The 22,506-nt window shown below is 46.3% G+C and overlaps 1 protein-coding gene across 1 annotated transcript in view; it reads right to left on the minus strand.

Annotated features, from left to right (window-relative positions):
* Positions 1-3,421: 3,421 nt before the first annotated feature.
* Positions 3,422-22,506, minus strand: part of mbtps2 (membrane-bound transcription factor peptidase, site 2) — a 30,324-nt gene continuing 11,239 nt past the window's right edge. The window contains exons 3-11 of the mRNA XM_084442773.1: positions 17,150-17,288; positions 11,880-11,983; positions 11,391-11,518; positions 9,520-9,638; positions 9,123-9,303; positions 8,720-8,820; positions 8,223-8,421; positions 4,908-4,983; positions 3,422-4,453 (exon numbers count right to left, since the gene is read on the minus strand). Coding sequence (XP_084298899.1) covers positions 4,231-4,453; positions 4,908-4,983; positions 8,223-8,421; positions 8,720-8,820; positions 9,123-9,303; positions 9,520-9,638; positions 11,391-11,518; positions 11,880-11,983; positions 17,150-17,288 — 1,270 coding nt within the window. The 3' untranslated portion in view covers positions 3,422-4,230. The remainder of the gene's footprint in view (positions 4,454-4,907; positions 4,984-8,222; positions 8,422-8,719; positions 8,821-9,122; positions 9,304-9,519; positions 9,639-11,390; positions 11,519-11,879; positions 11,984-17,149; positions 17,289-22,506) is intronic.

Consider the following 22,506-nt stretch of genomic DNA (forward strand, 5'->3'; position numbering starts at 1 on the left):
TACAGTCTCTCCTCCTTTGTGCACTCTCAAAAAAAACACTGCTTGTCTCTTTTTCCCTCTCCCTCTCTCTGTACAGTAGTTCAGTCAATCACCACTCTCTCTCTCCTTGCTTGGCTGTCTAACCAACTGTGGCCCGCCAACTTTCTAACTCGCCCTCTTTCAAACAGTCCCACCCTCTCTCCCTCTTTGAACCTGTCGCTGTTCCCTCCCTCCCTCCCTCCCGCCCACTCTCCCATTTAGGTGATGAGAGACTTTCCAGAGACAGAACCTTTACTTATTAGCAAACACACTCCTGTGACTGTGAGCGTCGTCTATTCATCTGTAGATGGTGCCTCAAAGCCAGACACTAATGTCTAGCTACATACGCGTGTGTGTGTGTGTGTGTGGGGGGGGGGGGGTGGTTGTGTGTGTTCTGTCTGGAAATGTGTCTCTGTAGTGCCAGCCAGAAACACATCATTAGCAGACCTTGTTACCGCTGTATCTTGCTGTGTGTGTGTGCGTGTGTGTGTCTAATCTCACGTTCAGAACCCTGGGCTGTTCTGATCTTGGTCTTTATCACATCTGACAGAACAGAACAGAGCAGAAACATACGTGGACACGCAGGCCTGCACAATGAGAATCACAATCACAAAAACACAGGGAGAGAGACACCAAGAGAGAGAGAGGGAGGGGGAAGGGGGGGAATGAGAGAGGGGGAGAGAGAACGAATGAGGGAGAGAGAGAGGCGAAAGAGTTGAGGGAGAGAGAGGGAGAGGGTGAGACAAAAGGAAAGGGAGAGGGAGAATGACAGGGATAGAGAGAGAGAGAGAGAGAGGGAGAAAGGGGGAGTTGATGACCGTGGCACCACGGCTCTCCGTGATAGGTCGTGGCCCCCCAGCTGTGGCCGGGAAGCATTCTGCATGTGCTTATTAGGGTTTGGGCGGTGGCCACGTCTCCCTTATATAGACACGGCTTCCTGTGAGACTAAAAACACTCCTATCTCATTCAGACACGACGCTGCCATTGTTCGAATTATAGATCCACGCAGCCCTCTCCGCCATCCTTCAAAATGTCGTCTCGGGAAGTGTCCCAACAGCGTAGCCAGGCTGCCTTTTCCCCTAAGACGGATGGGCTCACACGCACCGATGTTAGTTCGTGTAGTTCGCCGTATCCAATAGCTCACAGAAGCCATCCCTCACAGAGTAGGAGGCCCGGTCCAAGATCTCTCCCTCCCTCCCTCCCTCCCTCCCTCCCTCCCTCCCTCCCTCCCTCCCTCCCTCCCTCCCTCCCTCCCTCCCTCCTCTCCCTTGACTCACCCCTCTCTTCTCTTCTCCTCCCATCCTCAACTCCTCCATCTGTTTACAGAAACCATTCCTAGGCCCTGTCATTACCAGGAGATAAGCACAGACGTACACATACACAGTCTTCCAGTATATACTCACAAACGCAACCGCGCGCACAAACACATCCGCACGCTTACGTTATGACACGTATATTACACGCCCGCATCCCTACATGCACATACACCCACGATCTTCAAACACACTCACACACTGGCAAGGCCTGTCAACTTCACTTTGCAGACTACAGCATACGGTTCAAACCCACTACACATTTTTTTTTACCCAATCTCTTTTTTCTATCTCTCTCTGAAACACATGCAGGGGCACATATACACACACACACACACACACACACAATAATTTCAACAAATAAACACAGAAGCCGCTGACGTGTGTGTCTTTGCTTATCTGTGGTCACACACACACAGACACACACACACACACCTCTGTGGTTAAACAGAAGTAGATCCATCTTGTGTGCCTGTGGGGAAACACCCTACTAAATTACAGTATGCCATTTCTCTTTCAAACACACACGCACGCACACACGCACACGCACACACACTCAAACAGTGAAGGACAGGAGGGAGAGAGTAAGTGCATTGTATTCCCCTAAAATAGCAGTAGTGTTAGGTCAAAATACCACAAGCTTTGTGTGTGTGTCTGTGTGTGTGTGTGTGTGTCTGTGTGTATGCAATGTGCTGCTAGTGTAGTAAGTGGTCCCACTGCACCGGTAACCACTTCACTCAGCATTTCACCAGCCTCCGCCCCAGCAGAGCAGAGTGAACTGGGACCAGCAGGGGGCGCCGTCACCAACCAACCACATTCCCTGGCTCCTCCCTCATCCTTCCCCGGCACATCACCAACCACACCCCCTGACTGGCCCCTGCCCCCCATCACATCACCAACCACACCCCCTGACTGGCCCCTCCCCCCCTGTCACACCACTAACCACAACCCCTGACTGGCCCCTCCCCCCCTGTCACACCACCAACCACACCCCCTGACTGGCCCCTCCCCCGTGTCACATCACTAACCACATCCCCTGACTGGACCCCCCCCCCCCCCCCCCCTGTCACACCACTAACCACAACCCCTGACTGCCCCCCCCTCCCCCCTCCACCCTCCCCCCGTCACACCACTAACCACACCCCCTGACTGGCCCCTCCCCCCGTCACACCACCAAGGCCGATGCTGTAATGGATCGTCTGGAGGGAAGAGGGGCAGGAACTTCGCTGCACTTCATCAATGCTCACATGCTCATAGCGAAATCGCGGGCAGCAAGCGTTGAGCAAGTCCCCTGCTCAGCCAACAGGCCTCCAGGCCAGCGTGCCCAAGCAGGGGTATTGCGATATGCGGAGCGCACCCACTCAGCGCTGTCCGAGTAGCTCAACTCAGTCCAATTTCGTAAATCAGCCTGACCCGTGTTCACGTCTGACCCAGTAGCTGCCCAGTGCTGTGATTGGGTGATGTGTAGCGGAAGCGCCTCCTGCTCTCCTTCCGAACGATCCATTCTGGCATCCACCCACCACCAACCGCATCTCCTGACTCCTCCCCCCTCCCCCGCATCACATCACCAGCCACATCCCTGACTGGCCCCTCCCCCATCACCAGCTCGTCTGTCTGCCCTCTCTTTGAAATACTTCCTGTAAATACATAAAACACAATAGAATATCTCTCTGAAACACGTCCTGTAAATACATAAAATACAGTACAACACACACACACCTACCTATCATCTTAACACACACACACCTATCCTCCTCCAACACACACACACCTATACCCGTCTACAACTGCACATATCAGCTTAAAACACACACACACACACACACACCCATCTACGACTGCACATATCAGTTTAGCGCGCACAAACACATACGCCTCTACTACTGCACATATCAGCTTAACACAGACACCTATCTGTCTATGACTGCACATTTCAACTGAACAACACACACACACACACACGCACACACACACACACACACACACACACACACACACACACACACACACACACACACACACACTAACACAGATACCCTTCGACCTCATGTATCAGCTTAAAAACACACAGAGCGAGCAAGACTGCGGTCCAAAATCAAATTCCTTTTTAATTCCACAATGGACAGAGAAATGAATAGAGAGAGAGGAGGAGTAGACGAGAGGAAAAGGGCACACTGGGGGATGGAGAGATCTCTGAGGGAAGAAGAGAAACAAACAGAACGACATCCGGGGCTTGATTACACGTCCTCACACAAACAAACACAAACAAAATACAGCCTGCTCTTCAGCAAGATGTGCAGTGACTGAAAAACAGTGATGTGTGAGATTGCTGGGGTACTAGACTAGTGCATGTGCATGACGGGTTGTGTGTGTGTGTATGTGTCTGTGCGAGCGTGTGTGTGTGTGTGTGTGTGTGTGTGTGTGAAAGACCGTGTGTGTCTTTAAGTGTGTGTTTGAGGTAGTGAGTGACTGAGTGTGCACGTGTGCGCGTGTGCGTGCATGTGTGTGCGTGCGCGTGTGTGTGCGTGCATGTGTGTGTGCGTGCGACGTGCACGTGCAGTTTCGTCCTTGTTTTTCAGTTCCACACTACGTCTCCCAGCACGCTGCAGTCGCCGACACACACACGTCCGTCCCCGGCAGCGCTGCTGGGTAATGGAGTCTCCCACAGAGGTTCCGTGGTTCAGACGCCGGCGTCTTTTCAAACGCAGAAAAAACCCACAATGCCCCTGGGCCGCGAGGGGGCAGGAAGCGGGTGATTCTGGGGGCGCTCGGGCCACGTGATCCCCCGGCGGAATGCGTCTCCGGAGGGGGGGAAGAAGGGGGGGGGGGGGGTGTAGGGGCGACGGCGAGCGACATCTGTTGCCGTGACGCCCCGTTGCCATGGCGGCGGTTGCTGCGGCTACCGCGCGGTGACCATCCACAGCCCCAGCGCCACGTTGGCGGCCAGCAGGGCGCTGCCCCCCAGCAGCAGGGAGAAGCCAATCAGCTCCCGGCGTTGGCGCTCCGTTACCACGGTGACCAGGGTGGCCTCCAGGAGAGCGGAGAGCATCCACTGGCCGTCCAGAGCGAAGCAGGGGACGGAGTTCACCACGGCCAGCGCCCCGGACAGGGAGATCACATATCTGATACACACGGGGTTAGGGACAGATACACATATATACACACACACACACACACACAGAAAAACACACACACACACACACACACACACACACACACACACACACACACACAGAAACACACAGAAACACACAGAAACACACACACACAGAGACACACACACACACACAGAAACAGAGAGAGAGAGACAAACAGACAAGACTGACAGATAGACAGACAGACACACACACACAAACACAGAGAGACAGACAGATAGAGACAGACGCGCACACACACACACACACACACACACACAAGCACACGCACACGCACACAGAAACAGATACCCACACACAATGATAAACACAGAGAGAAATGCATACACACACAATAACAAAAGCGCAACAACATACACACAGACAGAGACACACAGTCTCTCTCCCCAGCGTGACTGTGTGGCCGAGGAGGGAAGGATACTTGCAGAAGGTTTCCAGGACCACGGGGAGGTCACGGTTCAGGAGACTGACCCGGGGCACAAAGCTGGTCAGACTCACTGGGAGGAGAGGAGACGGGTTAGAGCGCACACACACACACACACACACACGCACGCACACACACTCGCACACACACACACACACGCACGCACACACACACGCGCACACACACACACGCACGCGCAGGCACACCACGCACACACTGTACTGCATATACACAAACAGACAGACAGACGTACATGCATGTACAGATGCACGCGCGCACACACACACACACCTATATTGTATTTTGATCGACACTGATGCTGGTCATTTCCTTACTGTACTTTAATAATTATTCTACTCTGTACCGATGTGCATTGTCACTTTTTGAAATTTTGTATTTTTCGTACTCAGCTACACTATTACTGTATTTGTTGATTGTAAGTTCATACATTGTCATTGTTATCTGCACGCTGTCCCCGTTCTTGCATTTTTCTGTACTCTAGGACTCTGTATACAGTAGGACCCCACTTATCCGAACCCAACGGGACCAAAGGTCGTTCGTATCTCTGAAATGTCCGGATGACTGAAAGTTGTGTTAAAATGCACCAAATTCAATAAGTGGTACTTGTTTCATATTGACTCATAATAGACCGATAAATACCCTTAATTACTTGTGAAAATGCATAAAAATTGCAATTAAATAGCCAATTAAACTCATATAGCCTAGCCTACAATAGGCCAACAGTAGCCTAGAATAAAATAAATGAATTTCCACTTGAGTGCGTGCTTTGATCAAATACAGTACTTTATTCTCAAATGAGGCCTACGCTGCATCGATAGGCTACTGTATTCGCAGAACAAAATGGTATAGCCTAAAAACAACCCAACATTAGAACAATTAGAGATAATCAATAAATAAATAAATGAAATGACAGACAAGTTGTCGTGTCTTAGGCTATTGTAGCCTAAAAGAAAGTCTCTAAAACAACCGATGTAGGCTAACGTGGCCTAGGCTGTAGGCTATTATTTAACAAATACAGTAGGTCTAGTAGGCTAATCTACATGCTCACAACACGTCTGTGTTCCTGAAGTCCATTAACTGGGAACAAAAAATTACTCGATGCTCCTCTGCTTCAGGTTGCTGACACGCTTTCTGGCTACCAAGGAATGCAGCTCTCGCAGCAGACTCGTTTGCGTTTTGCACTCGACATTAGAGTAACAAAGAAATGAAACGTGACAGTAGGCTACAATCTACAGGCAACATGAAGGTCTACATACAGTTCTGTTTTTATTCACAGTAGGATATTATGTCAGATTTAAATGCAAGTAGGCCTACAGTACTGTAATGAAAATCCCACCAGTAACCAGATAGCAGGCTCCCCCCCCCCCAAAAAAAAAAGTTTTTTAAGCCTGTCCGGTAGACTGGGAGGTTCAGATCTCTGAAGTTCGGATGAGTGGAGTCCTACTGTATTATGTTTTTGTAAGCATGGCACATCTGTACAAGAGACCTGGTCTCAGTATGTTGTTCCCTGTCTAAGTAAAGGCTTCTATCTATCTATGTCCTGTCTAGACCACTTCCCAAATGTCATGGGAACTTTCCACGCTCTCCGAGATGGATGACTGGTTGTCACAGTCTGCCAGTCACATGTCAGTCCACCTGAGGCCATTTGCAACACACTCCTGGGAGTGAACACTTCATCCATTGCATCGCCAACAGTTGATGACGTCCAATTTCATCTTTTTTTGTCACAGAAAAGGTGATGAGCTCATAAACCTTGCTAGTCGATGTCCCATACAGGACACAGACATGCCTCTAGTTTTGACCAAGTTTCCAAGGTTTCATTTGTGCCAGATCCCTTAATGATACACTGAGGAACCATCAACAATTATCCGTTGTCATGTGGAAATATACGTGCTGAATTTCCCAGCTCAGAGCATGTTTCCTACAAATGTGCTTCCTTGTAGAATTCAAGTCTTAAAGGAGTAGTTTGGTTTGGTAAGCTTTGTTATAAGGTTATTTATGATCATATACAACAACCCATATAAAAATGTTGACAGACTGTGTTCTCTTGATATATTAGTGCTCATTGCTCAAGCAGCTACTAAGTAACAATGGATCACTATGGGCATATTAGGACCATGCCAGGGGACACAATGGATCACTATGGGCATATTAGGACCATGCCAGGGGACACAATGGATCACTATGGGCATATTAGGACCATGCCAGGGGACACAATGGATCACTATGGGCATATTAGGACCCTGCCAGGGGACACAATGGATCACTATGGGCATATTAGGACCCTGCCAGGGGACACAATGGATCACTATGGGCATATTAGGACCCTGCCAGGGGATCTCTGTGGGCATGTATATGGTTAGCTGGGCACAGGGGCAGGGTGGCCATCGGGAGCACCGGGGAGTTTTCCCGGTGGACTGGCGTGCTAACTGGCCTGGCCTGCAGGCGAGAAGAACCCCCGCACCCCCCCAAAAAAAAATCTAAATGATCTGTCAGCACCCCCTCGCCAACAACTCGCCAATAGTTTATGATTTATAATCGGAAAGCGGGGAAAGCCGCTCATTTCACTCACGTTTACAAAGCGATTGCCGATTGGCAAAACTGAAAGTGTTCCATCTCACCGCGAGACGGGGGTGGGGGGGCAGATCCGGCTTAAAAAATGGCTTGACTGGGGCTACATTTCCCGGCATGAACTATTTCCCCAGCCCGGCCCTGGCTGGGCATGCATATGTAGATATGCCCACAGACATCCATTGTGTACTTAGCTTTGACATGAGCAATGAGCACTAATATCTCAATAGTGCAAAGCATGTCAAAAATGTTATATGGACTGTTGTATATGATCATAAATAACATTACAACAGGGCTTATCATGATAAACACAAAATACCTTTAACTTTTTTCTGAAAAACATACTATTCCCACCAATTTTTAAAGAGAAAGGGTCAATAATAAGAGAGAACCATCAGTTTGAAGCAGAATGCCTTAAATATGCCTAGTCTATGTACTGTATAGTTTTAAAATGTGTGTTTTGCCATGAATCGAGTGATAATCTCCCATTGCTGCAATGCTAGCATATTTTCTAGCACTATGGGTATACCTTGCCAAGAATCACGATGAGAATTATTCACCCCAGATGGCAATGGTAGCCCAAATTTGGGGTGCTGGCTCACGGACTAATATATAATGTACACAAACACATACAGGCACACACACACACACACATTTACAAAACACACGCTCACGCACATACATATACACAAAGACATACAGACACACACACACACTAACCTGCGTATTGGAGGTGGGGAGGGTACCCTACGAACAGCATGTGTGTGTTGGGAGGGTGTGTGACGCGGAAGAAGCGTGTCTGGTTCTCCAGAGAGGGGGTGACGCACACGCTGGGCACCGTGGCGTGTGTGAGGCAGTCGGTGTTGCTGCGGCACACGCCGGTCCCCGTCACCATCTTGCGCACGGGCAGACAGGCAAACTGGAGAGACGGGCAGGGAAACAATCATACACTGCAGCTCACACTAACTCGGTTAGATAGATAGTGTGTGTGTGTGTGTGTGTGTGTGTGTGTGTGTGTGTGTGTGTGTGTGTGTGTGTGCGCGCGTATGTGTGCATGTGTGCATGTGTGCGTATGTATGTGTATGTATATATATATATATATATAGAGAGAGAGAGAGAGAGAGAGAGAGGTAGAGAGAGAGACGGAGAGAGAGAGGTAGAGAGAGAGGTAGAGAGAGAGCGAGAGAGAGAGAGAGATGTGTGTGTTTGTGTCCCACCTCTTTGCTGTCCTTGTCCTGCTGTTTGCTGTAGGAGAAGCAGAGGTCTGTGAGACTGTTGTTACTGCAGCATTCCATGGAACCATCCAAACGCTTGAAGGCTACACAGAGATCAGAAGAGTGTGTGAGACGTAGCCTGTAGAAGGTGTGTGTGTGTGTGTGTTTGTGTGTGTGTGTGTGTGTGTGTGTGTGTGTCCGCGCGTGGGTCTTCCGTCTTAAAAAAACACAAATGTTCACCTCCCATAAACACCGCTTTAGCCAGCTACGCCACCCGAAAGCTAGTGATTCAATGGCGTGGGTGAGCGGTATTTACACTGAGGGGTGAGTTTAAACCAATTCAGCTCTGTTACACTGTGTCTGTTACACTGTGTGTGTGTGTGTGTGTGTGTGTGTGTGTGTGTACCTCTTCCGTGGGCCCAGCTGAGCTGGAGGCTGGCTGTTGGTACGCAGTAGCCGGTCTGGGGCGCGTGTGTGAGCTGCGACAGACAGGAGCTCCAGTCCTCCACCCCGCTGACCGGGCAGTCTTCCAGTCCCGTCACCAGGTCACCTACAGACAGACCTCTGGGGCCGTCAGCAGACGAACCCTGGCACGCAGGCACACACGCACACACGCGCGCGTACGCACACACACACGTACGTACGTATGTACGTACACACACACACACACACACACACACACACACACACGTACACACAAGCAGAGAGGTTAACACAGACACACAAGCAGAGAGGTACACACACACACACACACAGAAGCACATGAGAATGAAAACACATGTACAGTCCAGTGCAGTACTCACCTGCACCACCTCAGTGACCAGGGCTCCGGCCCCCGTCGTGTAGGCAGGAAACAGTAGGAGTGGCAACAGGAAGAGGAACACCAACGCCACTACACACAGCACAAAATTATGCCACACTCCTAGAGAGAGAGAGAGAGAGAGAGAGGGAGAGAGAGGAGAGAGAGTGAGAGTGAGAGTGCGAGAGAGAGTGAGAGAGAGAGAGATAGAGAGGTAGGTACCAGTACCTAGAATATACCGAGCTCCACCACCTCTTATGGAATATATTTACTCCAATATCAAGTGAAAAGTACTGTGGAGCTCCTGCACCTATATCAAGTGATATGAAATGAGTCACTTTCACAGTAGATGATATGAAATGAGTCACTTTCACAGTAGCACTCTGCTGCCTCCTGCTGGAGGTCTCTGAGGTAGTCGACCGCATCACAACAATACTGCTTTGTAGGGGTCCAAGCAGCCAATGCTGCGGCAGGACCCCTATTGCTTTTGTTTATATTCTTCTTCTTTCTTATTTTTCTCAGCTAAAAGCGTTTGTGCAGCAAAAAATTTATGTTCAAAATTCACTAAAATGGGTAGGTGTGTTGCACATCCCACCCACTAGTCAGGCACATAAAATGACACTCGTTGACCTCAAGGTGGCGCTATAACAATCATGTTTACGTTTTTGCAATTATCTCAAGAATGGCTTAGTGTACAGTCAAAATCCTTACATCATTTTAATCAATCAATTGATCTGCATCTTTACTAAAATTGTCTTCTGCACTAAAAATGTAACATTTAGGGACTTTTCTTCAATTTTCTCCAAAACCTATTTTGCCGAAGCGATGGTAACCAAACATGGCGCACGTGTTCGGACACTAGGTCCAAGCTTCGCTACACAGTTTTGGGATGTTGCACCACTACGGGGCCCCACAAACATTCCACCACTAGGGGGCACCACAAAGGTTTATATCTCGTAATCTGCTACATGGATTTTTTTTCAGCACCTCCTCTTAGCTGTGAGAAAAGTTTGCCTCACTGCAACCTATAGTCAATTCAGAAGTCTGTCACTGTATATTTTTCAAAATATGCAACATCAGTCACATCTTCAAAAGGCTTCATTCAAATGCTACCACGAACCATTTTTGGATCTTTGGATACTACATATCAAGTGTTTAAAACAGCATGCAGATTGGTGAAACGATGAGTACTCAGCAATGTTCAATATCTTACTGTAATTTGTACTGTATGCACATTTTCTATTTTATGTAATTTTAAAACAAATTTCACCAAAATATTTGGCAATAACCCTGAAATAATAAAAAAAATTTTTTTCAATTTTGATTGTTGTCAGATTTTTTATCTCCAACATTTTGATTGTTATGATTTTAATTTTCGAATGAGAAATAATATCATTGGCTCAAGTTGTGTTGTGTGAAAAGCCTGTGTCGGTGGTGCAGAGGTAATTCACCTTCTCTGGGGATTCAGAGGTTAACAGTTCAAATCCCCAAACCTGGGTGTTGCGACCACCACCAGTACTCATCCAGTACTCATCCAATCATCCATCATTCACAGGACCCATACTCATCCGTACTCATTCATCCTCAACCATACTCATCCATACTCATGTGTACTCATCCATACTCATCCATCCTCATTCATACTCCCCCATACTCATTCATACTCCCCCACACTCATCCATGTGAGCTTCACAGGACGCATATTCATCCATACTCACCCGTACTCATCCATAATCACCCACAGTCATCCATCCTCATTCTTAATCCCCCATACTCATTCATACACACCCATACTCATCCATGTGAGCTTCACAGGAAACATACTCATCCATGCTCACCCATACTCATCCATGCAAGCTTCACAGGACGACTTACCAGCACAGAAGATGCGCAGCTGCTGGACGGGCGATATGAGGTTGAGGTGGGTGGTGAAGAGATCCACGAAGGCTCCGGGGTATGCCACGAACACGAACATCCCGAAGCCATTCACTCTCACTTGCTCCCTGGGGATACAGACACATGCGTGTAAACAGGACACGTGCGCAAGCCGACACTGTGTGTTCGATGCATGAATGTGTGTGTGAGTGTGTATTTGTGTGTGTGTGGTGTGTATGTGTGTGTGGTGTGTGTGTGTGTGTGTGTGTGTGTGTGTGTGGTGTCTGTGTGTGTGCGTGTTTGTGTGTGTGTGTGTGCGTGCGTTTGTCTCTGTGTGTGTGTGCATGCGTCTGTGTGTGTGTGCGTCTGTCTGTGTGTGTGTGTCTGTCTGTGTGTGTGTGCGTGCGTGTTTATGTGTGTGCGTTCGTCTCTGTGTGTGTGTGTGTGTGCGTGCATGCATCTGTGTATGTGTGTGTGTGCGTCTCTCACCTCAGTGCTGCCACCGCGTGGCCCAGCTCATGTATGACTCCGCTAAGGAGCAGAGCAGAGAAGAAGTACGCCAGCTGACTCACAGGCAGGTTCACACCTGGGACCTGGAGGAGAGAGGAACAGTTACAATACCACGCACGCACGCACGCACGCACGCACACACGCACACACGCACACACACACATACACACATACACACAGAGAGAACTGCCCACTCAACAGTATGTACTTTAGGGATGTCACGATACCAAAGATTTTGTGGTTGATACCAATACCAGTAAAATTCCACATTTCACTGGTAAAAAAATTCGATACCACGTAAAAAAAAAAAAAAAATCCCATGTAGCCTACTTTATTAAAAACATCATCTTCTGTCTGATACTGTACTGTAGAAGGAAGATTATGAGACCTCAAATGGTAAATGGTAAATGGACTGCACTTATATAGTGCTTTTCCACCTTAGCGGCACTCAAAGCGCTTTACAATGGCCTCTCATTCACCCATTCACACCCACATTCACACACCAATGGCGGCAGCTGCCATGCAAGGTGCTAACCTGCTCATTGGGAGCAATTTGGGGTTAGGTGTCTTGCTCAAGGATACTTCGACATGTGGACAGTCAGAGCTGGGATTCGAACCACTGACCCTTCGATCATTGAACGACCCGCTCTACCAACTGAGCTACAGCCGCCCCTTCAATCTGAAGTCGTCTGGAAGTCCAAGACATCTACCTGCCAACTTGACCCCCTGCAATGGATTTCATAAAATGATCAATAAAACCCTACAGAATTCATACTTTGCGGCGAATTTGAGGTCAGAACACTAACGGACACCAATTACCCTTTAACATGTTTTTAAAAAATTTTCAAGGTACCCACCCACATCCATTGTATGACCAAAACGGTGGTAGAGCAATTATCAGACTTTCTCAAAAGTAATAGTTTTGTCAACGTTTTGATCTGAACCATTGTATATGATCATAAGTAACCTTATGATATGGCTCAACATGATTTTTCCCTTTACTACTCCTTTAAGAGTCTGGGTGTCATCCTTGACAGCACTCTATCATTCCAAACCCACATCAATAACATTATCCGGTCCGCCTACTTCCACCTTCGCACTATCAACCATCTTCGCCCATCCCTCACTCCCAGCAGTGCCGCCATCCTGGTCCACACTCTGGTTACATCCCACCTGGATTACTGCAATTCTCTTCTCTTTGGTCTCCCCCATAAACTCATCCATAAGCTCCAACTGGTCCACAACGCTGCCGCCCATATCATCACCAGAACACCATCCAGCAGTCACATCACACCCGTCCTCCAACAACTCCACTCCATGGGGGCCAGAGCCTTCAGTCGCTCTGCTCCTCGCCTCTGGAACTCCCTCCCCCCTGACATCAGGAATATCGACTCCATGTCCATTTTTAAGTCCCACCTGAAAACCCACCTTTTTAGACAGGCCTATTCACTGTGATTGTTGATGTTTTGTATCTTTGTCTATTTTATTGTATTTTTATCCTGTACGGTGACCTTGAGTGACCTGAAAGGCGCTTTATATATAAAATGTATTATTATTATTATTAATTATCAGGTAGCTTAGCTCAGTGACTAAGAAAACTGCATAGGCCTACAGTACTGTGGATACACAGGAATTATGCAAAATAAATAGACCAGAGGGGCTAAAATGTTTCTTAAATAGCAAAGACTATCATAAGCTTAGCTATCTACATTATTACTGTATATCTGCATGTTTTGTGTTGGCTGGCTTGTTCCATCTAGCTGACTGAGCTGGCAAAACAGCCTCGCTGTCTAACTAGCAAATAGCAGGTTGGCCTGCAGCTTTTGTGACAAATATGGTAAACTTGCCACTTACATGAACGGTACAAAGGAATGCATTCAAAAATGTTTATTGCAAAGTTAGCAAAGAATGCTGGCATATAGAAACTGACTGGATATAGAAGAAGCCATTGACCTCAACAAGATGTGGTGGTTATGGCTAGCGCTAGCTAAGCTAGCAATAGCACTAACCAAGCAGCCAAGCAGCGGATCATCGTTCATCCGTAATCCGTACGGATCTCTCTCTACGGTTCGGCACGCACGTGGTCCGCGGATAGGTTTATAAAAAAAACAAAAAACAAAAACAAAAAACAAGGATGTAGGCCACGTGGTCACATAGGGCGCATGTTCAGTCCACACTAGTCAAGCACTGCCAGTGGTAGTCATGGCTAGCGGAGGAGCTGAAGAGCTTGAAAAACCTCCTGCATCATTTAAGTCACATGTATCGGAGCACTTTTGCTTCCCTGTAAAATATAATGATGATGGAAAAAGGGTGGTGGACAAAACCGTTACAGTTTGTAGGCATTGTGGCACGAGAAAGCCATATGAGAGTGGAAATACATCAAGCATGGCCACCCATCTGAAGCGACATCACCGCTGTGTGTCAGTGTCAGGAGCCAATACGAAGACTGCTCAACAACCACTCATCACCATGGCATTTAAGCAGCCCTTAGCTAAAGAATCTGACCGGGCTAAAGCTATTACAAAAGGTATTGGGGTGTTTATAGCTGCAGACATGAGGCTATATTCCATTGTGCAAAACAAGGGGTTTAAACACTGAATGTGCTTGAGCCACGTTACGAGATCCTGTCGCGCACCCACTTTGCTGAGAAGATCGTGCCAAATCTTAATGAGCAGGAAAAGGCAAAAGTTGTCAGTGAATTATCCCAGGCATCCTGTTGCGCTCACCACAGACGGGTGGACCTCCAGGGCAATGGAAAGCTACGTGACTGTGACTGCTCACTACATCACAGCAGAGTGGGAGATGAAAAGCCCTGTGCTGCAGACACGCCCCCCCTCTATGAGTCACACAGGCACACATCTGGCGCAGGTACTGACAGAAGCAGTAGCAGAGTGGAAGCTAGAGAGGCCCAATACTAATATATCCCAGTCACCACAGATAATGCTAAAAACCAAATAAATGCAGCAAATGAGGCAGGACTGGGCCCACAGTTAGGGTGCTTTGCACATGCAATAAATTTAGCATCCCAAAGGGGAATTACGGTGAACAAGATGGACCGCCTCCTTGGGAGGATCAGGAAGGTGGTTTCCTACTTCCACCGAAGCACAACAGCTGCTCATGTACTCAAGACAAAGCAAGAAATGCTGCAGCTGCCTACTCAAGCAGCAGGCAGCTATATACTCAGCACTGACAGACAAGAATCTGAAGAAAAATGTCATCGTTGAGACACGATGAGACATCGTCATCGTCACCTTGTCTGATGATGACGTGAAAGTGGCAGAGGAGGTCCTCCAGGTGCTCAAACCCCTCAAAGCAGTTACAACTGTTGAGCACTGAAACGGCGCCATCTGTGTCCATGATCCTGCCTCTGAAAACCAGGATTCTACAATCTATGGCCCCGAGTGAGGAAGACAGCACCATCACAAGAGATGTCAAGACTGCCATAAGAGAGGACCTGAAGCCCAGATACACTAGCCCCCCTACTCTCACCTAGACCCTGCCCTACGCCAGAGGACATACAGTGATCTCACCACTGAGATTGTGAGCAGTCTGGGCAGTGAAGACTGTGAAGAGGTAAAGGGGGAAAAAATATGTAAAAATTATATATTTTATATCCATCCATCCATCATCCGCTTATCCGGGGTCGGGTCACGGAGGCAGCAGCTCCAGCAGGGGGCCCCAGACACCCTCCGAAGAAAACTCATTTCGGCCGCTTGTATCCGTGATCTCGTTCTTTCGGTCATGACCCATCCTTCATGACCATAGGTGAGGGTGGGGACGTAGATAGACCGGTAGATCGAGAGCTTTGCCTTTTGGCTCAGCTCTCTTTTCGTCACAACAGTGCGGTTAAGCGACTGCAGAACCGCACCAGCTGCTCCGATTCTCCGGCCAAACTCCCTCTCCATGGTTCCCTCACTCATGAACAAGACCCCCAGATACTTGAACTCCTTCACTTGGGGTAAGGACTCATTTCCTACTCGGAGCGGACAGGCCACCGGGTTCCTGCTGAGAACCATGGCCTCAGATTTAGAAGTGCTGGTTCTCATCCCAGCCGCTTCACACTCAGTTGCGAACCTATCCAGAGAGTGCTGGAGGTCGCAGGCAGATGATGCCATCAGGACCGCATCATCTGCAAATAGCAAATATATATTTTATATATTTTTCATTTTGAATAATAATGACTTTTATTGTTATATAGATGTTATTCCCATATGTTTAATGTTTATGACATATGAAATTAAATAATTGGTTTAATTAATCAAGTAATTTTTCTGCAGGGTCAAGCTGTAGAGCCAACAGGAGCAGACTCTGACACATCTCCTCAACAAAAGAAGTCAGCCATGGCAGAGCTTTTTGGAGAGACCTTTGCAAGCAAGGATATGAGCAGCAAGACTTTTGCGGACACCATCAATGAGGAGATAGCATCCTACCAGGCAGCAAGCGGCATTCTAGTGGATGGTGATCCACTGACACGGTGGAAAAGCAATGAGTGTAAATACCCTCACATTGCCATGATGGCAAGACGCTATCTCGCTGTGCCTGGCACTTCAGTGCCTAGCGAGAGGGTATTCTCAACGGCAGGGGACATAGTGACTGCAAAGAGGTCTACACTTTCCCCAGACAATGTAGACATCCTCATCTTTTTGAAAAAGAATTTGAAAATATAAGTCTGCTTCACTTTCTTTCTTTTCTTTTGGTAATGTGGACATAGGCTGGTTTTTAATTCACTATCCATGTTTAAAGGAAGTAGGTGTCATGCATTATATTGCACTTTAAGTTTTTTTTTAATTTTTTATCTGTTGCAACACTAGTTACTATCAGTCCTCTAGTTTATAGTGGTACAAAATAGATTCATAAAATCAAATTGGAAATAGTTAATTTTCAAGAGATTGTGGATGTAGCCTAGAATGTATATATGAAAGTACAGAGGAGAGCCTGATGACGTGAGGCTAATGTGAAAGTGGAAGTTGATCAGGTCTCTGTGTTAACGTTACTAGACTAGCACCTGCATACAAGCTCATTCTGAGACCAATCATTTGTGTTGTTTTGTCTCTCCTCTAACCAAGAACGTTAGCTAGTTACTACGCTAGCGGTACACTAGTAGGAGTAATATTTGTCCGTCAGGTCCAGAACAATTGCATCCCCAGTACCTACGGTACTGTGGAAAACGGGTACCGTCACATTTTCAGAATTTTGGCATTGACTTGGTACCGAAGTATCGGTTCTTGTGACATCTCTAGTGTACTTACCACCACTTGTAGTGTTTGCTGACTGGCTCCCTGAGGGTTCTCTGAGGTCATCTGAGCGAGTGTCTGTTGCAGAGTTCTGGCCAGCAACACCACTGAGCCCAGCATGGCCACCACCCCGAACACCAGACCACTGCTGAACCTGCACACAAGACACACAACGTTGCGATGTCAGACCGTTTCAAACAACACCAGCATACAGTAACATGGCATAATACTGTAGCAGCCCGGCACTGACCCAATGAGAGGGGTTCAAACTAGGGATGCACCGATCCAATTGGGTATCGGCCCCGATATTGAATAAATAACTAGATTGAATAGCGGTGGCAATGGGCCCGATCCATAGGAACCAATCTATTCTATCCATTTCTATGCTGTGTGCAGCATGTGACTTCATGTGCAAGCAATGCGCTCACCCCACGTGGTAAACACAACAAGCTATGCATGGAGCAAACATGGAGCGAGCCAAAGGATCACCCATTCAGAGATTTTTCACGCTAACTGTACCGACTAGTTCGACAGCTGCTTGCAATATTTGCAAAGTCAATGTTCCGAGGGGTGGTGATAAAACTTTGAGTTACAACGTTCACATTTCCCTCAGTCCAGTGTCTAGTTCAAACCAAACTAGCCTACCTTTCAGACTGTTTGCTTATGTTTGCAAACGTTTGGTGCGAAACCCAAACCCAAAAAGTTTGGTGCAATTTAAACCCAAAGCTAATAGGTAGGGAAGGCCATCAGTACCAAAACGTCTGGGAACAAGGGAGGGGGTACCCTAACCCTAGCTCTCTAGCACCCCCATTTTGTTTGATTGGGACAATAATAGAGCTATAGCCTCTGGTTATGTGTAGTCCATCAACCCGTCAGACATTATACACAGTTGTAAAAAGCCACGCCCTCTGCATTCCTCATTGGCTCATAGTTTTTTTTTCCTTTTACTTTTCAAACTTTTGCCAAGATGGAACTTAATATATTGGTCCCTAGATTGTGTGTACTGAGGTTCATGCAGATTGGTAAAACCTCCTAGGAGGAGATAGATTTTAAGTGTTTTTCAAAAAACAAAAAATGTTGGAAAATCTACATAACCGAAAGTTATGGTTTCTTGAGGCTTTTTTGTTTGTGAGGAGAGACATATCTGCAAAGTTGCATGCCTCTAGGTAAAACGGGGCATGAGGTGTGCCTGTTCAAAGTTTGCCATTTCAAACGGTTGCTAGAGCTCCCTCCTCTGGCCAATCGATGAAGACTTCGATGACCTCTTCGCATGATCCTCTACCATTGTGCAAAGTTTTGGGAAAAGTTACCAGTCAGTTATAGAGGCTGCCATATACTTCCATGGCAGACAAATAATAATACTACCAATTACAATAGGGTATCTCACACTTTCGTGCATGGCCCACTAAAAAAATATTTTTAACACTTTTGTAATTATGCCAAGGATCACAGGGGGTCCAGGACCCCTGGTTGAGAAACACTGATCTAGGCTACTGCTCGAACCAACTTTCTTGCAAGTTGCTACCACACATTCCAGGAATGTACAAAATTGGCATCATCCGACGATGAGGAAACTATTCCAGCAGCTTTGGTAAAGTAAGATAAATCGGCAGGTTTTTGCTTTTTTGGCTAATATTAGTTAATGCTAGTTATCAGTTTTAACCAATGGTGCCTGGTGGGTCCTAGAACCGAGTAAGCCAGGACCAATGAAGCACACATGCACAGCGCGCACGATTTTTGGGGGGATGCGCTTTCAAAGCATGCCCTGATGGGAGATTTCACAGCACCAGAAGGGCACTGAGCTGTGGCATTTTTATATGAAAAAACATACAGGAAATCTACAGTAGCCTAGGCTACTGATGTATTTTAACACGTCAACAAAGGCCAATAATTTGACAGCGAGCGAATAAGAGGGCAATATTTAGGCCGAACGAAACAACCAAGCTTTAAGGGACACACTAAATAAACTAGAGAGCCATTATATGACAACAATCGGCCAAGCACCATGAACAGGAATGACAGAACGATAAAATACATCCCATTATGGCACAGCACTCAATAGCCTACTCCCCTACTTCAATCAGTGTTTAGGCTACTAGCCTACTAGGCCACTAGGCCTATTAGCCCACCGCTCCAGGAAGCAAAGTTCATGCTCTCGAGTGCTGATTAAATCTAGGCAAAGCAAAACGCACAGCCATACCAACTGGTAATTAATCATGAAAGACCTTATATCGTAACCCAAACTCACTTAATCCACTTCATTTTGGAATCAACTTTCAACAAATACTCAAGATCTCCATTTTCCATGTTCATTGATGCTGCCAGTAGCTAGATAGCGAAAGTGGGTCACGTGATTGACAGGCGATGTGAATGACGGGACAGTCATGACAAGTTTTGATTGGATAAACCGTCCCAATGTTAAAATGTCAATGGGAATTCCAATGTAAGCACTTCGAGAACTGGCTTACCCTATGCCCACTTTTAAGCATTTTGACAAATCACAGATAAGTTACCACATTTCGACTGATGACAACATTTTTCACAGTTTTGTATGTGTGGGCTAATTTGATTGGTTGATTTTTCATTTGGTCTTGATTTCCGTAAACCAAAATCATTTTACCTGACCTACAATGTTAAGTGAATGACTAGCTAGTAAGACAGCTGTCAACGGACCATAATGTGGACTGTATTTTTATGAGGACTGTAGGGGGCGATGGAGCACTACCAAAACGCTAAACACTGATGAAAATGAAGCGATATGGCAGAATACAAGACACATTTAAGTCAAAAACAGTCTGAAAGTCGATTTCCGTGCCTTCTGAAAGAAGGCGCAAAAATCAAGTTTTATTTGGATTTGTATGGGTAAGCCAGGCTTACCCTGGCTTATAGGAGCAATTGCCACTGGTTTTAACTGTGTGATGTTGTAATCGCTAGCTCTGTGTTGAAGCTAACTTAGCTGTCTAATGGCCAGATGTCGTCGAAAACCTAAAGTCCTACCAACTCCCAACACCCAACAAACAGGAGATGTGATGAGGGGTAGACAGGTCAAGGGATTAGTGAGTGAATTAATTAATTATTGATGGATGATGGATGGATGCATGAAGGAATAAATGAATGATCCAATATCATGTTTCTGATATTGATTTCACATGGGGCACATTTCAGAAATGCTGTCATTGATAGATAACATGAACAAATTAGCAAACAACTGTATGGGTAGGACAGAGACTGGCTCTTCAATACCACCCCTTCTCCTTTACTAACATTCCTTCTCTCTTGTTTTCCCTAGTGGACTGACCGGTTTTCACTTTAGAATGCGTCTCAATTTCTTTTTCTAGTTATGCCTATTTAATGTTTTATACATAGTTTCAAAACACAAACCTTTTGAACAATGATAATGTGAAATAAAGCAATGGCATTCAAATTAAAAGGACCATATTAACTAAAATACTGTACACCCCCCTTCCCCCAATTACAGAAGTCTAGTGCTCCTGCCTCAGTGAGAGTGACACCACACACTCAGAAGCAACTTACACACCAAGATGTCTTTCAACAGCATATGAAGTACCCAAAGGACAGCAAAGATGCAAAAAGGCTCAACAGGGCAGTTGCAGAGTATATTTGTATGGATAAAGTGCCAATATATTCAGTAGAGAAAGCTGGGTTCAGAAACCTTGTTCATAATTTGGACAAAAGGTATGACCTCCCGTTAAGGAATTTTTTCATGTACAGTAGGACCCCACTCATCCAAACTTCAGAGATCCGAACCGATCAAAAGATTTTTTTTTAGCCTGCTATCTGGTTACTGGTGGGATTTTCATTACAGTACTGTATCCTACTGTGAAAAAAACAGAACTGTATGTAGACCTACATGTTGCCTGTAGGCTGTAGCCTACTGTCATGTTTCATTTCTTTGTTACTCTAATGTCGAGCGCAAAACGCAAACGAGTCTGCTGCGCGAGAGCTGCATTCCTTGGTAGCCAGAAAGCGCGTCAGCAACCTGAAGCGGCATCGAGTCATTTTTCGTTCCCAGTTAATGGACTTCAGGAACACAGACGTGTTGTGGGCATGTAGATTAGCCTACTAGACCTACTGTATTTGTTAAATAATAGCCTACAGCCCACGTTAGCCTACATCGGTTGACTTAGGGACACGACAACTTGTCTGTCATTTCATTTATTTATTTATTGATTATCATTTGCTCTAATTGTTCTAATGTTGGGTTGTTTTTAGGCTATACCATTTTGTTCTGCGAATACAGTAGCCTATCGATGCAGCGTACGCCTCATTTGAGAATAAAGTACTGTATTTGATCAAAGCACGCACTCAAGTGGAAATTCGGTTATTTTATTATAGGCTACTGTAGGTCTATTATAGGCTAGGCTATATGAGTTTAGTTGGCTATTTGATTGCAATTTTGATGCAAGTAATTAAGGGTATTTATTGGTCTATTATGAGTCTATATGAAACAAGTATACCACTTATTGAATTTGGTGCATTTTAACATAAGTTTCAGTCATCCGGACATTTCAGAGATACGAACGACCTTCGATCACATTGGGTTCGGATAAGTGGGGTCCTACTGTATAATGAAATTCCCAAGATATATGATGAGACAAGGTCTATGTTCAGTGCACAGCTGGTAGCAAAGCCATTCTTCTCCTGCACTACAGACCTCTAGACGAGCAGAACTGCAAGCGCATACATGGCTGTAACACTCCAGTATATTACAGAAGCCTGGGAAATGGAGTCCTGGTGCCTAGGATGCTCTGCATTGCAGTCTGACCACACAGCTGACTGTCTGAAGGAAGCCCTGGAAGATATTGTAACAGAGTCATGAGGGCTGGATATGACCAAAATGTCTGGCATCACAATAGACAAGGCATTTGCTGCTGACTACACTTGGATATCCTGCTTTGGCCACAACCTGGATTTGGCTGTCAAGAAAGCCATAGCGATAGATCGTGTGGCAAGTGTTATACTAATTTGACAAGGAAAAGTTATTCAGAATTTTAATGCCACGCCAATTATTTAATTATTTATTATTGTTATTGTTCCCAAAGTCTGTGTTTTAAAATAAAGCTAAATCTTGACATTTGAGAGTGTTTCACCTTTTTTACAAAAAGTATCAAAAAGTACCGAAAAGTACCGAAATGCACATTGGAAACAGAAATTTGGTATCGTGACAACCCTAGCGCAGTGCGATACTTTCTGTTTTAATTATTTTACTCTTATTTTCTTATTGTACAGCACTCTGTAGGTTAACCCGTATCTAAACTCGCTTGGTTTTTTTTAAAAGCATGTGACCGATGACAAACGAGGCCTGGTTTGGTTCGAGATTCGAGTGGTCGATGTAAGGAAGTGAAACCTGC

Source organism: Borostomias antarcticus, assembly GCF_949987555.1.
Source record: "Borostomias antarcticus genome assembly, chromosome: 9".
Taxonomy (NCBI): domain Eukaryota; kingdom Metazoa; phylum Chordata; class Actinopteri; order Stomiiformes; family Stomiidae; genus Borostomias; species Borostomias antarcticus.